Source organism: Delphinus delphis, chromosome 7 (assembly GCF_949987515.2).
Source record: "Delphinus delphis chromosome 7, mDelDel1.2, whole genome shotgun sequence".
Classification (NCBI taxonomy): Eukaryota; Metazoa; Chordata; class Mammalia; order Artiodactyla; family Delphinidae; genus Delphinus; species Delphinus delphis.
In genome coordinates, this window is record NC_082689.1 from 44,817,019 (window position 1) to 44,837,702 (window position 20,684).

The window sequence follows — 20,684 nt, forward strand, 5'->3', positions numbered from 1 at the left end:
GAAGACAGAATGGTGGAATTCACTACCAGGGAACAGAATAAAGAAGAAAGAATGAAAAGAAACGAAGACAGCCTAAGAGAGCTCTGGGACAACATTAAACGCAACAACATTCGCATTATAGGGGTCCCAGAAGGAGGAGAGAGAGAGAAAGGACCCGAGAAAATACCTGAAGGGATCAGAGTTGAAAACTTCCCTCACATGGGAAAGGAAATAGCCACCCAAGTCCAGGAAGTGCAGAGAGTCCCATACAGGATAAACCCAAGGAGAAACATGCTGAGACACATAGTAATCAAATTGACAAAAATTAAAGACAAAGAAAAATTATTGAAAGCAACAAGGATAAAATGACAAATAACATACAAGGGAACTCCCATAAGGTTAACAGCTGATTTCTCAGCAGAAACTCTACAAGCCAGAAGGGAGTGGCATGATATATTTAAAGTGATGAAAAGGAAGAACCTACAACCAAGATTACTCTACCCAGCAAGGATCTCATTCAGATTCGATGGAGAAATCAAAAGGTTTACAGACAAGCAAAAGCTAAGAGAATTCAGCACCACCAAACCAGCTCTACAACAAATGCTAAAGGAACTTCTCTAAGTGGGAAACACAAGGGAAGAAAAGGACCTACAGAAACAAACCTGTAACAGTTAAGAAAATGGTCACAGGAACATACATACTGGTATTACCTTAAATGTGAATGGATTAAATGCTCCGACCAAAAGACACAGGCTTGCTGAATGGATACAAAAACAAGACCCATATATATGCTGTCTACAAGAGACCCACTTCAGACCTAGGGACACATACAGACTGAAAGTGAAGGGGTTGGAAAATGATATTCCATGCAAATGGAAATCACAAGAAAGCTGGAGTAGCAATACTCATATCAGATAAAATAGACTTTAAAATAAAGAATGTTACAAGAGACAAAGAAGGACACAACATAATGATCAAGGGATCAATCCAAGAAGAAGATATAACAATTATATATGCACCCAACATAGGAGCACCTCAATACAGAAGGCAACTGCTAACGGCTATAAAAGAGGAAATCGACAGTAACACAGTAATAGTGGGGGACTGTAACACCTCACTTACACCAATGGACAGATCATCCAGACAGAAAATTAATAAGGAAACACAGCTTTAAATGACACAACAGACCAGAGAGATTTGTTATTTATAGGACATGCCATCCAAAAACAGCAGATTACACCTTCTTCTCAAGTGCACACGGAACATTCTCCAGGGTAGATTACATCTTGGGTCACAAATCAAGCCCCAGTAAATTTAAGAAAACTGAAATCATATCAAGCATCTTTTCCGACCACAATGCTATGAGATTAGAAATCAATTACAGGCAAAAAGACGTAAAAAACGCAAACACATGGAGGCTAAACAATACGTTACCAAGAGAACACTGAAGAAATCAAAGAGGAAATTAAAAAATACCTGGAGACAAATGACAACAAAAACATGACAATCCAAAACCTATGGGGTGCAGCAAAAGCAGTTCTAAGAGGGAAGTTTATAGCAATACAAGCCTACCTCAAGAAACAAGAAAAATCTCAAATAAACAATATAACCTTACACCTAAAGGAACTAGAGAAAGAAGAACAAACAAAACCCAAAGTTAGTAGAAGCTAATAAATCATAAAGATCATAGCAGAAATAAATGAAATAGAAACAAAGAAAACAATAGCAGAGATCAATAAAACTAAAAGCTGGTTCTTTGAGAAGATAAAATTGATAAACCTTTAGCCAGACTCGTCAAGAAAAAGGTTTTTAAAAATACCAATTCATGGGTCCCACTCCAGGGATTCTGATTTGATTGGTCTAGAGTGCAGCCAAGGCTTTTTCATAAAAAAAAATTTTTCCTTATTTTTAAAAACTCCTTGCGAGATTCCAACATAGAGTCAAGTATGGCAGCTCACGTTCTGAGGGATGCTTATACTCGCATACACACACACGGCATCACTGTTGTCACTGGCCACAGTGACTGTCGTCTGCAGAATCTCTTGAACCACAAGCAAAGCTGACCAAAAAAAAAAAAAAAGGAAGAAAGAAAAAGTAAAAGAGGGAGAGGACTCAAATCAATAAAATTAGAAATGAAAAAGGAGAAATTACAACAGACACTGCAGGAATACAAAGCATCATAAGAGGCTACTACAAGCAAGTCTATGCCAACAAAATGGACAACCTGGAAGAAATGGACAAATTCTTAGAAAGGTATAACCTTCCAAGATTGAATCAGGAAGAAACAGAAAATATGAACAGACCAATCTTAAGTAATGAAATTGAAACTGTGATTAAAAATCTTCCAACAAACAAAAGTCCAGGACTAGATGGCTTCACAGGTGAATTCTATCACACATTTAGAGAGGAGCTAAGCTAACACCCATCCTTCTCAAACTCTTCCAAAAAATTGCAGAGGAAGGAACACTCTCAAATTCATTCTATGAGGCCACCATCACCCTAATACCAAAACCAAAGATACTACAAAAAAAAGAAAATTACAGACCAATATCACTGATAAATATAAATGCAAAAATCCTTAACAAAATACTAGCAAACAGAATCCAACAACACATTAAAAGGATCATACAGCATGATCAAGTGGGATTTATCCCAGGGATGCAAGGATTCTTCAATATATGCAAATCAACCAATATGATATACCATATTAACAAACCGAAGAAGAAAAACCGTATGATCATCTCAATAGACGCAGAAAAAGCTTTTGACAAAATTCCACACCCATTTATGATAAAAACTCTCCAGAAAGTGGGCACAGAGGGAACCTACCTCAACATAATAAAGGCCATATACGACAAACCCATAGCAAACATCATTCTCAAGGGTGAAAAACTGAAAGCATTTCTTCTAAGATCAGGGACAAGACAAGGATGTCCACTCTTGCTACTATTATTCAACATAGTTTTGGAAGTCCTAGCCACAGCAATCAGAGAAGAAAAAGAAATAAAAGGAATCAAAACTGGAGAAGAAGAAGTAAAACCGTCACTGTCTGTAGATGACATGATACTATACATAGAGAATTCTAAAGATAACACCAGAAAACTACTAGAGCTAATCAATGAATCTGGTAAAGTTGCAGGATACAAAATTAATGCACAGAAATCTCTTGCATTCCTATACACCAACAACGAAAGATCAGAAAGAGAAATTAAGGAAACAATCCCATTCACCATTGCAACGAAAAGAATAAAATACTTAGGAATAAAGCTACCTAAGGAGGTAAAAGACCTGTACTCAGAAAACTATAAGACACTGATGAAAGAAATCAAAGATGACACAAACAGATAGAGAGATATACCATGTTCTTGGATTGGAAGAATCAGTATTGTGAAAATGACAATACTACCCAAAGCAATCTTCAGATTCAATGCAATCCCTATCAAATTACCAATGGCTTTTTTTTTACAGAACCAGAACAAAATACATGAAAATTTGTATGGAGACACAAAAGACCCCGAATAGCCAAAGCAGTCTTAAGGGAAAATAATGGAGCTGGAGGAATCAGACTCCCTGACTTCAGACTACACTACAAAGCTATAGTAATCAAGAAAATATGGTACTGGCACAAAAACAGAAATATGGATCAATGGAACAGGATAGAAAGCCCAGAGATAAACCCACGCACCCATGGTCAACTAATCTATGACACAGGAGGCAAGGATATACAATGGAGAAAAGACAGCCTCTTCAATAAGTGTTGCTGGGAAAACTGGACACATAAAAGAATGAAATTAGAACACTCCCTAACACCATACACAAAAATAAACTCAAAACAGATTAGAGACCTAAATATGACCGGACACTATACAACTCTTAGAGGAAAACACAGGAAGAACACTCTTTGACATAATCACAGCAAGACCTTTTTTTGATCCACCTCCTAGAGTAATGGAAATGAGACCAAAAATAAACAAATGGGACCTAATGAAACTTACAAGCTTTTGCAAAGCAAAGGAAACTACAAACAACACAAAAAGACAACCCTCAGAATGGGAGGAAATATTTGCAAACGAATCAATGGACAAAGGATTAATCTCCAAAATATATAAACAGCTCATGCAGCTCAATATTAAAAAAACAAACAACCCAATGCAAAAATGGGCAGAAGACCTAAATAAACATTTCTCCAAAGAAGACATACAGATGGCCAAGAAGCACGCGAAAAGCTGCTCAACATCACTAATTATTAGAGAAATGCAAATCAAAACTACAATGAGGTATCACCTCACACCAGTTAGAATGGGCATCATAAGAAAATCTACAGACAATAAATGCCGGAGAGGGTGTGGAGAAAAGGGAACACTCTTGCACTGTTGGTGGAAATGTAAATTGATACAGCCACTATGGAGAACAGCATGGAGGCTCCTTCAAAAACTAAACATTGAACTACCGTATAACCCAGCAATCCCACTACTGGGTATATACCCAGAGAAAACCATAATTCAAAAAGACACATGCACCCCAATGTGCATTGCAGCACTATTTACTAAAGCCAGGTCATGGAAGTAACCTAAATGCCCGTCGACAGACGAATGGATAAAGATGTGGTACAAATATACAATGGAACATTACTCAGCCATAAAAAGGAACAAAATTGGATCATCTGTAGAGACGTGGATGGACCTAGAGACTGTCATACAGAGTGAAGTAAGTCAGAAAGAGAAAAACAAATATCGTATATTAACACATGTATGTGGAACCTAGAGGAATGCTACAGGAACTGGTTTGCAGGGCAGAGATAGAGACACAGGTGTAGAGAACAAAGGTATGGAAACCAAGGGGGGAACGTGGCAGAGGGTGGTGGTGGTGGTGGTGGTGGTATTAACTGGGAGATTGGGATTGACATGTATACACTAATATGTATAAAATAGATAATAAGAACCTGCTGTATAAAAAAATAAAATCCAAAAATTCAAAAAAAAATTGCACAGTGTATAAATGATTATTTAAAAATTAGTTGTTACAGATTGACTGTATAAATAAACTCTAACTTAAGGAACTTTATTGCGTATAACCCATTTCATATTGGTATAAGCAATTAATTTACACTATTAGTATTATAATAAACTTATGTTTCACACTAATAAGTAATTAATAATTACTTACCTCACTAATTGCAGGTATGTTTTCTGTTAAGGGTAGTTGTATCAGTTCATTCTCCAAAGCTTCATTTAACTTGTCATCCTGCTGTTGCTGCCTGTGCTTTCCCAATATGAAATAAAATGGGGTTGTTGGAAGAGTTTCTTCTGCTAATAGCTGTAAGGATTTAAGACAAAGGGAAATAAATTACTTCACTAAAGAAGAGGAACTGCCTTTGAGGCAATAAGAAGTATTGGTGGCGCAGTGGTTGAGAGTCCGCCTGACGATGCAGGGGACATGGGTTCGTGCCCCGGTCCGGGAAGATCCCACATGTCACGGAGCGGCTGCGCCTGTGAGCCATGGCCGCTGAGCTGGCACGTCCAGAGCCTGTGCTCCGCAACAGGAGAGGCCACAACAGTGAGAGGCCCGCGTACCACAAAAAAAAAAAAAAAGAAGTATCACAGTCATAACATGTCCGATGGAAGGAACTATAGAAATTATCTAGTATGATTCTTTCATTTCACAGGTAAAGCAACCGAGGGCAGTCAATTTACTATGTGAAAAGCTAACAGCAGACACTTCGATGACAGAACAAAATGTGCATCCACCACTACTTAGGCCCCCAATCCTACAAAAATGGCAGCAAACGGGTTTTCAAAAGAGCATAAATCCACAGTACTAAAGACACTGTGTGATGTGGAAAGTGAAAAGTAGTTTGAATGGTGGTAGCTAACTTAGTAGACCTGAGAAAGCAGGATTCTAAGCTGGTGGTGAAGAAAGCTAAAAGCATCCCCATTTATACTGCAGAATCCCGCAAACACTCAAGAATTTGTACTAATAGTAACAGTACCTCCTCTGTAAAAGGCTAAAAAAAAAAAGAAAGAAACCAGTTAGCCTGGTTGAAGGTCTATTTAGAGAGCATTCAGGTTTCCAGATCTCCTCCTCAGCCCCAGCAGAGGGCTGGCAGTATGTTCCTTGAAGAGCGAAATAAAGTGTGTCTTTAGAAAGGATGGCTTGGTGTGTGGCGGGGCGGAGGTGCCCGCACAGCTGAAGGCAGTTGTGTTCCATAGAGGGTGCTTCTCAGAACACTGGCAGCCAGGTTGACATCTTTTAGGCAAGAATTTGGAAGAATTTTATCTGGACAATTTGACCAATCTAAGAGAAAAAGTCCTAAAAATAATGACTTTTGGAGATTTTCTCATAATAGCTCAGGCAGATAGTGGAGGCCAGAGGTCAAGTTCCACCTAGGTAGAAAACCTCCAAATGGTGATTTTGCTCACTTTTAAATAAGAGCAGATAGCCAAGAGTCATGAGACTTTGATGAAAATCTCCAAAACAGATTGGAAATAAAAACCTAATGGAAATGAACCATGTTAAGAGAGAGAAAAAAAATAGAGGATCAGATGAAAAGAGGAGGAAACCTCTCAGACAACAGGAAGAAAACAAGAGAAAAAATAAGAATATTAGAGAGCACCATTCTAGAAGGTCCAGCAGTAAAAAATAGCAGTTCTAGAGAAAATGAAGGCAAAGAAAGAATTAATTCTTCTTCTTAGACAGTTTTTTGATTAAAACCCTCGAAGGGGGCTCTACATTTAACTCAGAGGAAAAGTCAAAGTCTTTTCATTGAAGCCTGTTTTGACTGCTTTATTTAAAAAGGCAAACTGCACTCCACATTCCCTTTCCCACCATTCCTCCTCCCATAATTCTTATTGCCTTCTAAAATACTATATATTTTACTTACTTGATGTTTATTATCTGTGCCTTCCTGTTAGACTATAAACACCACTAGTTTAGAGACCTGACTCTTTTGCTCACTGATATATCCCAAATGTCTAGAACATACAGTAATGATCAACAAAAAAATGTTAAACGAATTCAATGAATTTTCAGAGAAAAATAAACAAGTCAGGATACAGATAAAGTATAAGACAGTATCTTCAAAGTTCTAAGACAAAATGATTTTCAACCTAGAACTCTACGCAACCAACCAATCCAATGGGAGAGAATAGAAGCATGTCCAAACATGCAATGTCTTAAATTTACTTCCCATGCACCAATAGGATGTGCTTTACCAAAGCAAGGGAGTGACCAAAGAAGGAGAAAAACTACAGGATCTATTACAGTAGATGTGGATAAACCCCCAGAATGGTAGCAAATGTAGATCCTAAGATGATTACTGTGCAGCAGGTTTACAGGGCAATCAGTTCAGAAAGAAGGTCAGAGGCTCTTGAAAATATTTCTTCAAGACTCGAAAGAATACCTAATATGTCTGAAAATAATGAGAGAGGACTTACAGGGTAGAGATTAGGGGTGAATTAGGTGAGAAGTAAATAGGAAACTGAGCAAATGAAAAAAGAAGGCAATCATTAACTCCAGAGAAAAGAAGTTGGTCACAAAAGGAAAAACAACCTGTTTATTACTATGTGGCTCAGCTATGAATTGTGTTTACATGTTTAAGGATGAACAGTGACCTGACCAATTTATCTATACTGGAAAAATTAGGCGACAGAAAATATGTGGGGGTATGTTATGTATATGGCGGGAGTGGTGTGAAAGAAACTTCAATAGATCAGAGTTAACAAATAATACCTAGACCTAAAAAATCCGGAATTAGCAATATAAACATGTTTCTTAGAGATATGGAGGTAAATAAAAACTTCAACTCAAAGAGTTGAGAGTATCTTTGTGGGTAACGGCAGTGGTGGTGATGTTCAAGTTTTCCCCAAGAAGTCTTGTAGAACTATTTGATTCTTTAAATCACAAGCATATATTACTGATGTTACAAATTGAGACTACATTTTCAAAGAGCACTATCACATCAAACAAAGCAAGTAGTTTCTAAGTATGTAATTTTAATTCCACTTTAGGGCAGGTAAAACATTTTTCTCATAGCTGAGTTCTAAAAGATAACTTTATCTTTGCAGGGAGGCAATGTGCATGATCTGCACCACGGGTGACTAGAACATACCTGTTTGCTTGTTGGTGTGAGTTTCTCTTCTGGAGACTGTGTACTGAATGTCAATAAACTCTGAAAAGAGAGGTCAATGAATGATGCAAAATATAAATTGTAGAGTGCAAATCTAAATGGTAAAGTTAGAAAATAATGTTGACTTTTCTTCTTGATATAAATATATCTGCTCACAGAAAAGTAATACAAGATTGAAAACGTATTTAATAACTGCTGTGACAGTTGTAAGATTGTCCTCAAAGATCATTTTTAAGAATTGGTAATGAAATAAAATTCAACTGATGGGTCAAACTTAAGCCACTGATTTCTTTATGGTAAATCAAATACTAAAATTAAAAAAGAACCATTCTAATAAATACAATTTAAAGTATTCTAGTTATCTTCTAGGTCATATCTTTTTTGGTGTCACGGAGTGAATGAATGCAAGCAATACTTAGCCCCAAAGGTATGGGCTAATATACTCCCACCAGTAATATGACTGTACAGAGCACATAAGACGATTTGGCAGGGGAGTGGAAGGGGAGAGAAGGAGTAATTCTTTAATAAAACTATTCCACTTGCCCTGGGCTATTACTCTCAAATAGTAAAGCAACTGAAAATCACACATAAGAGATGACCGCCTTTTCTGAGGTGGATGGTTACCTGTGATTTTGTTAGGAAGTAAAACTGCGATCTGTTCAGCCACTGGTAGGCTTCTGAGGTGAATGATTCAGGGACATCTCGTGGAACAAACACTCCCCACTGGACTTCCTCTCTGGAGATATTTTTTTGAATATACAATGGCCTTGGCTCGCTAGGTCTAAACACAAACACTGGAGAAAAAAAAAAACCAAACAGACAACAACATTTTGCCTGCAAAGGTTAGTTTCAGCCTCAGATTGGCAGATCACACTCATCCTGGGACTTACCCCATTGAATAAATTGATAAGGTCATGATTATTTTAGGCTTTGAGTCAACAAATATCTACTTGATGCTTACTATGTGCCAAGACGGTTAGGAATGAGGGCTTTGAAGATGAAAAACAGAAACAAAAATTTCTGTTTCTGAGAGCAGGGTCAACTGCAGAAAACAGACACCAAAATACTATGGCAGTATTTTGTCTTAAGCACTAGAACAGAGATCTGTATAAAGAGCTTCAAGATCATAGAGGAATGATAAAAGCTCCTTGGGGGATTTAGGAATGCTTCAAAGAGGCAAAATGTCTCTTGCATTTTGAAGGCTGAGTAGCAAATGACATGTTGAAAAATGAGGGATGTGCTGGAGCTGGAACTCAAGAAAGGAAGGGCAGTGGTCAGGCAAATGGCTTCAAATGGACATCTGATTTGAAGGTAAGTTTAAATCAAATTATATTAAAGGTGTTAAAAAGAAAATTTAGGTAATAGACTTCTTCTGTCAAAGAATGGTCTGTACTTACAGTCTGAACCCATGGAAGACTGAGAGACTGCAGCAATGTTCTCTGAATTGGGATCAGGTTCCATAACTCTCACATTTAATTTTGCACTCCACTCCACTGGGGGAAAAAAAGTGATTCACTTCTAAGAAGAGATTTACCAAAAGCTTTCTTAAGCTTGTTATTTAAACTAGGTACTCAATATTTATTGAGACAATCAATTCTATTATTTTTAGGAAGAGGGATTTTACCATTCCAGATAATACATGGAGAACACACTGACATAATCTGTGGAAGTTTGCACTAAAACGAGGGGCAAGAAGCAGAAAAACAGTTAAAGCAGTGCAACTTCTGTCTGGTGCTTTCCCACTACTGCTAAATGTGGCCAAAATGTTAACCAGAATCACTGTAGAGAATATTTAAAAAAATGTTATCACACACATTATTGCAAAGTAACCACAATGTCTTCCAAACATATACTCGAATGAGTAAAATGCCACAAAGTTCACATTTGTTAGGAGGATTGTGATAGGCTACATTCAAATTTAATGCTGTCAGGAATACTGCAGGTTAATATGCATTATGAACTATCAGAAACTTTCCTCAAATTGTTATGAGGATGGATAATATGGAGGGCAACAAAGTCATACACTGAAGACAGTGGAAAAAGGTGAGGATAATGGAAGATGATTTGATGACAATTAGGCAGCTTATAAATACAGTTGACCCTTGAATAACATGGATTTGAACTGTGAGGGTCCACATACATGTGGATTTTAAAATAGCAAGTACTACCAGTAACTGCTCAATCCAAGGTTGGCTGACTCCACAGAGGGCTGACTCTCTAAGTTATAAGTGAATTTTTGACTGCGCAGAGGGTCGGCAACCCTAACGCCCGCATTGCTCAAGGGTCAACTGTAATCAAAGTCTATTATTACAGGCATAGCACTCCAAAGTTTGGTGGTACAATGTACCACGTAAAAAATTATATATTCTCTGGGTAAAGATATGAAGATATCATCCAGAAGTCCTAAAATGCCAAAGATTAGTTAATGTCCACTTCCTGTGTGCTTTGTCATCACTTTATAGCAAAGAATATCTTACATGCACAACTGAGCAGATTCCAACAGCACAGAATGCCATTTTCAGTGGCACCAAGAAGATACTTGGAACAAGTCAATCTCCCAAAGCAAAGGTGCCTAGATTAAAACAAGGAAGTTAACAAGTCAGTTCTAGCACACGTAGTTACAAAGGACTGCAGACTTCCTGCCCAGTACTAGCTTCGTGCAATGCAAAGTTTTAGATAGACATGTATGTTTTTGTTCATAATTATTCTGCAGGGAAGAGGGTAAGGAGCACAACAGTAAAGGTTTATTTAGCTATTTTGTTTCTTTAGGAAAACAGATTTGATGACCAATTCTTTTCTCTAATATGCTGTACGGTACAATAATTGACACATATAGAGAAAATGTATGTGAAACGTACCAAGTTATTTAACAAAAACTCTTTTTTATGCTTCTTTGTCTCAAGAGGAAAATCTGCAATATGAATTCTGAAGAAAGTTTTACAAAGTAAATTCAGAATTAGACATGTTGGGAATTAGAAACAGCCATTTCCCATTCTGTCCTCAAATGCCCAAGTTACTGGAAATAAAATGGAAGATACTACTGTTACATTCTCTTGCCATTATTACAAACAATGAAGTTTGAGCATAACATCGCTTTTATGAAAATACTGAGAAAATAAACATTGTTTGGATCTACTGAGGCTTATATATATCTTCTATTATTGTGTAGTACAACCATGAAAACTAATGCACATGGTTCATAAACCCAGTATTTTTTAGCTTCCCATCATTTTGGTTAGCTGCTGGCACCACTGACCCACAGGATACCTCTGGAGAAAGCATAAATTAATTACTAAAGTCTATGTAGAAAGACTTGTTTGAATTTAAAAAAAAGAAACCCAGTACTTCATACTCCCCCAATTATTTACTTACCTTATTTTCCCAGCTCGTTGACAAAATGTACATTTAAGTTCCCATGTCTCCGAATCCCATATTGTAACTATTTCCTCAAAACTAACTGCTAGTAAAGAGCCATCTTCGGAGAAACAGCAGTTAGTTGCTTGGTATTTGTGATAACTACCCACAAAATCACAGGTCCAGCCAACAGCTTTTTCTGTGAAAATACAGACCATAGAAATACTACAAATGCTAGATAATATTTTACGGAATTTATAAGAAATATGGATTAAGAAACAAACACAACAAAAAACCTCCTCTCCAAAATTTTAGTTACAAATCATTGACTGATTTGAAATTTGCGTCCCTTCCAAGAGACCTTGACCTTCCTCTAGTGGAACAGTAAAGGGACTACTCCAAAAGCCCTTTTTACTGTACCCTCACAGACTGGAATAACTAGTACATGATTAATCAAGAATGTCATAAAATAAGTAAAGATTTGGGAGAAAAGGCATGTAAAAATGTAATCTCTAAAATCTTTTGAAATTGGGCAATATCCTATAGAATTAAACAAAGTAGAAAATGTCCTCCCAGAATGGATACAATTCATGAGATAAATATATCAATTCTTAAAACTGTGCACTACATACAGACATATTATATTTAAGTTAACTTACTGTATATATCAGAATCATCTGTTAATATCCACACTTTGAAGTGACCATCTTTACTTGTTGTAACCAAGGTGGGGTTTTCAGATTTTTCTGCATTACAGAAACAGAGAGCTGTGATGTGGTCTTCATGTGGCATGTTAACCTTTGTATTGAGAACAAACCTAGTAGGAAGGAAACCAATTTATTTTTGTACCAGGGCAATATGATACACTATCATGTAAGTATTAAGAATTCCTTACATATTGCACATTTTACAATAGCATCTTTAAGAATGAGCAACTGATATATTATCACCTAGCATGACAATTGAGTGTTCTGTCACTAATGGCCACAGGATGCAAAGAGTTCTAACACATTACCTCTGGCCTCGTGTAACGTACATAACAGAGATGATTATAAATAGTGTCAGCTTACTGGTACAGAATGAGTATAAAACAGGGGTCATCAAAAAATGATACTTGAAAGGCTACTATACTAAACTGCAGGGAAATTGTGTAGAACACAGATACCTCACTCTTTTGAAAATAAGCAAAAAAGGAAATGGCTATGAAAGCCCTTATTTGTGGCAAGACGGTACAGAAAGAACATTACCTATTTCACTGCCCTGGTCAATACTTAATATTTAAAGTCATCCAAACTACCTCTCAAAGCTTGTTTCTGGCTTGACAGAACACTGCCGTGAATGAAAGATTATCTTGTGAAGATTCACAAGACAATGGGCACAAAAGCACTAAGCCCAGTTCTTCACAAGCAAGGACTTGATAAATTGCTATTACAGCCATGGTATGAGAAACTAGTGGGCTCCTTATCTAATCAAGACTACACCACACCACACCTCTACCACCTACCACTGCCATTTTCCCAAAGAAGGTAATATAACACAAAAGAGCTAAGGAACTAAGACCTTTGCATTCTAATCCTGGATTTGCCTGAAAGTAGGTATGTGTTCTTGGGGGTATCACTTCTCCATGTTTCCTTATTTATGCAATGAGGTGACTCATAATTTGGAGGACACCAATGCTTTCTCAGAGCAGAAAGCATAAAGGCTGTATTAGAGGAATAACACCTCCTTCATTTCTCTTAATATAAATTTAACAAAATGAAACATCGTAAAGACCAACAATTGAAACTAGAAAGTCAAATAATTTTCTGCTTTGAAATTAATGTCTATATAGGTAGTATTACCCTTGTGTTTTCTTATTATATGTCCACAGTTTCATTTGCAATTCAAGCTCAGTTTCCTTTTCTTGACGTTGTTCCACCGTTGCAAGCCAATTACCATAGCAGCCAAATGCAGCCTTTGTTAGCTCAATTTGGATCAGACCATAATCATTGATATATTCTTGCTGTATAATATCTAACTGATGGGTTAAAAAAAAATCCAAAATTCTTATTAATGTAAATACATACATGTTAAAGCATTCAAGGAATGGTAATTAACCACATCATAGATACCTTCTGGAATCTACAGTAACAGATTTTTAGGTAAAGAGAAAAATGAACTAATCATTACTTACAGACATCAAAATTGCCATTGAAAACATGGAGCATATTATATAATACCAATTTGGTGGTGATGATTCTTCAATGATCTTAAATTTTAGTAACGACTATGCTCCATTTATATGATACAGCAGAACTTTAGGTTACAGTAATGCTTTTCTTTTGTTGCTAAGAACAAATAGCTTTACATAAAATCTCAAGGCTAGATTCCACATCACTAGAAACAAGGAGGGCAAAAACGAAACCTACAATTTTTAAGAAGTGAAAAAAGCACAACATTTTAAATAGGCCAGCATTTTCTTTATAATTGTTTCTTTTATTGTTTCCTCATCTATTTACTAAAAATGTACTAAGTGCTACTATTTCCAGGCACTGCACTAGAAATGTACAAAGATCAATAAGTTTCCTTTCTTTGAGAGGTTTAAAGGTGTTGGAGAGAAAGAGATAAAGTGTTACAGTGGCTGTGATAGAAATCTGTAAAGGGTACTGTGGGGCACTAAAGAAAAAGTGGAAATTCTGGATTGCATTTACCAGGATTATGGGAAGTGTTCCTCTTTAATCTACACTGAAGATTTTATCTTCAGCATGTACATATGATACTGTTTCACCACAAAGCAGAGACAGGTCTGTATTGTTAATCCATATTCTCATTGCCTATCCTTATGACTCAAAGGCACAGATGTGTGCGACAGTTAATTTAGAGTGTAGTCTTAAACAGAATAAAACAGAGCGCACACAACAGTGCCAACTGGCTTACGTGCAGACTTCATCTGCAACTGTGGCCTCATTAGAATCATGCTATAAACAACTGATAATACTATGTTCAAATAACATAGGCACAGGATCTTGTTTTAGAAGCTATACAATAAGTTACTTGATGCCAGTGGTGCTATAAAGATATTTCATTAGTTTTAAGGCTAGTTAACAGATCAAAAATCTTACATTATATAACTGTTTATCACTTTGGAGAGAATAAAACTGCAAGTGGCCAGGTTTCCCATTCAAAACCAAAGCTTTAGTTCTTGGGTCAATCATCAAACCGGTAAAGATATTTCTGTCTGCAAAAGAAGTGATGAACAATAGCTGAAATCAGACAAATATTCACTTTTGAAAATGTACACAATTCCACATCCACTGAGGTCTGCGATACCTTTCACTAGGCCTTGAATTACTGCGGACACCTCAAGGTTTCGGTGAATGATTATCATCTCTGTGGGTAAAATAAATAAATAAATAAACAAACATCTAAACATAAATAGGTCAAACCTTCAAGGTTTAAAAAAAAAAAAGTGAATTTATATCATTCTGAAATATACCAGAATACAAAACAATTGAGTACATTCAATTTCTTGGAGTGTTACTGGAAAATTAGGAATATATTTTGTGATTTAACAGAAAAACTAGGGGTGGGGATGAGGGCTTTTTCTGTTGGAGTCTCTAAGTTTTCTACTGTGACTATGAATACATTAGAAGTGTTAATTCAGAAACTTATATGCCCCAAAAGAGACGGTTGTTTACTTTGAAATGAGTCACTGCACTAATGGATTGCTCAGTTATGCTCTCTTTTGAAGGGAAAGGAGGCAATGGGCAAGGGATTTACATCCAAGCTGAGGTGTAACAGGATGACCAAATGCTGGGGAGGAATCAGAAGACTGCTCCATTTCTGTCAGAATCCACAGGACTCCCACGCTGAGACGATGGCTGTACCAAAGGAAAACCTCAGAGCATTCTTTCGAGAATGCCATTACATTATGAAAACCTCCTTTATTCCCCCAATCATTCCACATGAAAAGATTTTTAAATGTAAGTGGCAAAACAATAACCAAATACATTTAGCCCTACACTTTCATAAAAACAACTCTGGAAATGTTGTATTCAGGTGGCATCTTGGGGCAAGAGGGGTGGAGGAAAGAGGAGAAATGGAAGAGAAAAAAATGCTCGTTAAATCCTATGCTACTCTTAGTTTGAGGTCTCTTATTTTCCATCTCCTACAGATGCTACTTAATTTATGACATTACACAAACTGTATTTCCTCATGACAACAAACTGAGACTTACTGTTATCGGAGTGCGAAGTACAGAAGAGATCCCCTGCTGGAGACACTGAGATATGTTCAATAGTAGCTCCTAAACGGGGGAGGAACTCCTTATTCTTCTCTGCTGCCTCTCGCCACTCTACGAGGACAGACTCACGGCCACCACTCAGCAGACTGCTGCCTTCTCATCCACCCAAAGAAATGAAAAGGACAGTGTTTGGGGGAAAAAACAGGAAGATATAATCGATGTTTTGATTTTTCCTATGTTAGAGAAATAAACTATTTAAAAAAACACGCAAACAAGTGTCTTTATATCTTTTAATACACTTGCAAGACAAAAGATTTAAAGATCACTGGTTCAGGGATTTTTCCTTTCCAGTAACATGTGACTACTTTGTTGCTGACAAATTCTTCTGCCAATAACTAGAAAAACTGGATGAAACAAACATCCTCCAGGCCCAGCTGGCTTCACTAGTAAACTTTTCCAAACATTTAAGAAATAAACCAGTTTTACACTCTTCCAGGTAACAAAAAAGAAAGAACACTTCCCAATTTGTTTTGAAGACCAGCATAATTCTGCACCAAAACTAGCACATCATTAAGAAAACTACAAGCCAATTTCATAACAGATGAAAACTACCAAATGAAGTATCAGCAAGCTGAATCCAATGATATATTAAAAAGATAAGACATCACTGCAGGGTAAAATTTATTCTAAGCATGTGAGGTTATTTTAACATTTGAAAAATAAACCAATGTAATGAACTCTACTTACAGAAAAAAGGGAAATAGATCATCAGTATCTTAACAGATGCAGAAAAAGTAAAAGATAGAATTCTAGACCCATGATAAAAACTCTCAGTAACCTAGGAATCGATGAGACCTTTAAAATTTCATCAAGAATACTTACAGATAATCTATAGCAAATATTTTAGTGGTAAAACACTGAAAACTTTACCCCTGTGTTGGGAACACCAATACCACTTTTATCCAACATTAACTTGAGGTCCTAGAGCACTGAAATAAGAAAGGCTTAAGAATCAGAAAGAAGCAAACAATAAATTAGATGCTCACAGACAGCATGACTGCGCTCAAAGCAGAGCCAAAACAGTTTATACTGTTAACATTTGCCTTAACTTATAAACAGTTCTCAAAAACCCTATAATTTGTAGTTCATTTACACAGACAACTAATTTTCTTCTATTAACTCTCTCATACCTATACATTCACTGACAACCATGTACTATATTACTTCTCACAAATACTCACATGATTTAAAAAATAACATCAAGAATTCAACTCTCTAATAGCCAAGATGATCTGCAGTACTTCCTATATGAAAGCCATGGCTCACAATAGAGGCACTTGGTATTCTTTTTTGAGTGCCAACTAATCTAATTATTCCTTCTTCCCCAAACCCCACCTGAGAAGGCCAATCCTGAATGTCCCAGGGCTTAAGGGTAATAAGTAAGGCCATCACAGAAAGCTGTGACTAATAACTAGTGTGAGAGGAGGTAGACAAGATAGGTAAGGGCAACAAAATAGAGAAAAGTCCCAGTGACAATATACATCAACGGGTCTTGGCCTTTGGGCAGGGGCCACAGCAGAGAAAAAGAAACTGATCAGGAAGGGCAGAAGAAACCACCTTAGGTCAGGAGAGAATAACAACACTGCCTGAAACATTACAGACATATGTACACACAATGCCACAAACATACTCATTTGTATTTTTGGTGGGGAGGAGGGTGAAGATAAGAGTAGCCGATGTCTTTTATCCATAGGGTTAACACCCTCTTCATTCTTCTGTTCTTCGTTCCCATATGTCACAGCTGTACTCCTGTTGTACTACGCTAAGTATGTCAGGTTGGGTCCCACCCCCATATACCAATCACTGATCCCTAAAATCAAAAGCACAAGTAGGCTGAAGATGCCTCCTGCTTCCTGAGGCTCCACTGAGTTAAACCCAAGTAAGCCTGTAGGAATCTAGAGCAAATGGTACTAAGACTTGTCCTGCCAGTCTCTGGGAAGACCTACAGGAAGAAGAACCACTACTTTCTCTGGGCACGTAAACTTCTGGAGCATCTAGCACCTCCCCTCCCCCACACCCTTAAGGACCAGTCAAAATGTACTGACATAATTTTCACCACATACGTGTGGGGATGCTAACGGTAACCAAAGACAAAATGTACTTCTCCAAATTTCTGTTGAAGGTCATCCTATTTCCAGGGAGGTATTTTTACGCATTATAGCCACTCTCATGCAGCTTAAATGGAACAAAGATCTGAATTAACTTAAAATAGTGAATGTGGCCATCTTACAGTTAAAAACAAACTTTCGAATTAGACCTAGGTCCAAATCCCACTTACGAGACACGTGACCTTAGGCAAGTTAGTTCTCAACTACAAATTTCACTTCCATCATCTGTAAAATGAGAATAATGATGCCTGTTTTCAGAGTCAAGGATTAAATGAGATAATGGATATAAAGCATCAGCAGAGTCATTTGCTCCTGATAAACTGTAGCTATACTTATGGACAACAAGCACTTAGCTACGTGCACATACATTAAAAAAAGAAAAGGAATATAATTTAAATAGGTTTATATTAACAAGAGACTTTTTGATAGGTGTACACTTTGATACTCTGAAGAGCTTTGAAAACTTAAGCATATGGCATTGTGCTGAGCAAAGCCCAAAACACAGGGGTGATATACAAGTGCTTAAAAAAATTCATCTGGCCCATGCAATTCTAAATCTTTCAAACTTTAAGTACAGTGAATTAAAACACTTGGTTCACATACTTTAAAAGTTCATTTTAAGTCTTAAACTTGTACTTACCTGTCACTGAAAAAGCCAAATCCATAACCAAATCATGGTGCCAATGTAAACATGTGTATGTGTATTTCTTTTCATCATCAAAATTCCTCCTATTGGAGAAAACCAAAATTCTTAATTTGGCCAAAGGCATATGTTTATCAAGTTTACTGGTCTTAATGTGCAAAAAGTACTTTCTATTTCTAAACCAGTCACTTCTGCAAACAATAGGCCATCATAGTATTCTACTAGTTCAATATTCACTGTTACTCTCTCTTTTTTACTTAAAGGCTGACAAAAAGTTCTCTTCAATTAAATGATTAAGGACAAAATGGATTTACTCCTAGGGACAAGGGTTGAAGTCCTAAAATAGTAAGTCTATGCAATGAAGAGTACAGTAGTAAAAGAAAGGAAGGATGCCAGCAAAGCATCATCTCTATTATCAGCTGTGGCTTTTCAGTTCTATCCTTTTCCCTGCACCCAGGTATACCTTTTCTGCAGGACTACTCTAAAATAAATAAATGATTGCCAAGCTCTTCAAGAGTTAACTGACCAAAGACGAATTTTGCCATCCCTGTGACCAGTTGCTATGCAGTCTTCCTTCGGGTGACATGCTACACATGTAAAATTGTTCTTAGCATGTTTCTTATTTCTTGATGATGATAAAGTAAACCTAGAAGAAAAATATTTTCCCTTGATTATTAAAGGCTTGGTAAGTGATGTAGTTAGGCAAAATGGAGGTCCCACCCATATCAACCCAAACTGGTGAGCTCTCAGAATTCACTGAACATAAATGCATGATTTTTAAGAAAAATCATGACCAAGAATCAAGAATTTTGTTTTGTAAACATTTATTAACACACAATATAAACTTCATGTGAATAACATTCTACCATAACTTGTCTATGGAGGCCACTGAGAGTGAAATAGAGAACAGGCAGTTCTTTTTATAGTTTTCTGCCTGGGCAAAGTTTGTTTCAATTTCTCGTTAAAGCTAAGCTTTTAGCATGAAGTATGGACAAGCCTGAGAAATTATATCTGAGACAACTGGTTAATGTGTCCAAAGATGTCAGGATCCTTATACTGCAAAGGAAAACAAATGTTTATCTTGGCAGGGTAAAAGGCGAGAGGGGACAGTGTAATTTGAAGAGTGACTACTCATGCTTAGCACTAGTTTCTTTAAATACGTTATCTCATTCTCATCCTTACAACTCTATTAGGTAGAAATTATTGCCATTTAAAATACATGTTAATTTGAAGTGTAGTGAGGTTCAATGGACTAATCTGACTCATTTTAAACCCAGATTATACCAAAGCCTATATTCATTCCTACAGCCATAAAATGACAATGTGGATCACCTAGGGAAAACTTTTCAAACCACATCCAATTTTGACATCAAGTATACACAGCAGAATCTAAGTGTGAAAGTGGTTTTGGGGGGAAAAGTTCCCTAGGATTTTGTGACTAATGATTTTAACCCACTGTGGGTTAAAAACTCTACCTCATCTTGTGGTTTCACAATTACTTGTAACATGAAACAGCTTTGGGTCACAGGTATAAGGATGAATAAAATTTTAATGAACTCTTGAGTAAATAAAATAAAGCCATCAAAAAGGAATTCTTACCTTGATGTTGTTTTCTTTTTGAAAAAATAAACCGACAAGTAAAAGTCCCGTACTGCAGCAACATACTCTCCCTGGTATTTCAAAGAGAAGATAACATTCACAAAAATAGTCAACACCCTTTAAGAAGAAATATTACCATAAAAGTTAACATGGGAACAATAAACTTTTGGAGACTGAGAGTACGTTAGTATGAAATGATATACTGGGTTGGCCAAAGAGTTCACTCGGGTTTTTCCGTAAGATGTTACAGAAAAACCCAAATGAACTCTTTGGCCAACCCATATTACAGTTTAACTATGGAAAGGATACTCTTACATTTACAATAATCATAGAAAATTGAAAGATGAAAGTAGGTCCTAAATCCTAAAACCAGACTCTCTAAGTATAATGATTAAACTTTTTCCTATTAAGGCATAATTTATACACCACAGAATGCAATGTTTGACATGTGTATAACCATGTAACTACCATCACAATCAAGATTTAGGACATTTTCTTCGCCTCAGGAATGCTCCGTTGTTCCTCTTTCCAGTCATTCCCCAATGCTCCCACCCCTGTCAGCAACTATTGATTTCTATCACTGTAGATTACTTC

At 36.7% G+C, this 20,684-nt stretch overlaps 1 protein-coding gene across 1 annotated transcript in view; it reads right to left on the reverse strand.

Moving 5' to 3' along the window:
- Window positions 1-20,684, reverse strand: part of WDR75 (WD repeat domain 75) — a 44,525-nt gene that overhangs the window by 5,770 nt on the left and 18,071 nt on the right. Inside the window, exons 6-19 of the mRNA XM_060016452.2 lie at window positions 20,091-20,161; window positions 19,018-19,137; window positions 18,489-18,577; window positions 15,675-15,833; window positions 14,768-14,827; window positions 14,560-14,675; window positions 13,300-13,475; window positions 12,118-12,275; window positions 11,477-11,657; window positions 10,582-10,676; window positions 9,502-9,597; window positions 8,729-8,898; window positions 8,087-8,146; window positions 5,146-5,295 (exon numbers count right to left, since the gene is read on the reverse strand). Coding sequence (XP_059872435.1) covers window positions 5,146-5,295; window positions 8,087-8,146; window positions 8,729-8,898; window positions 9,502-9,597; window positions 10,582-10,676; window positions 11,477-11,657; window positions 12,118-12,275; window positions 13,300-13,475; window positions 14,560-14,675; window positions 14,768-14,827; window positions 15,675-15,833; window positions 18,489-18,577; window positions 19,018-19,137; window positions 20,091-20,161 — 1,701 coding nt within the window. The remainder of the gene's footprint in view (window positions 1-5,145; window positions 5,296-8,086; window positions 8,147-8,728; window positions 8,899-9,501; window positions 9,598-10,581; window positions 10,677-11,476; window positions 11,658-12,117; window positions 12,276-13,299; window positions 13,476-14,559; window positions 14,676-14,767; window positions 14,828-15,674; window positions 15,834-18,488; window positions 18,578-19,017; window positions 19,138-20,090; window positions 20,162-20,684) is intronic.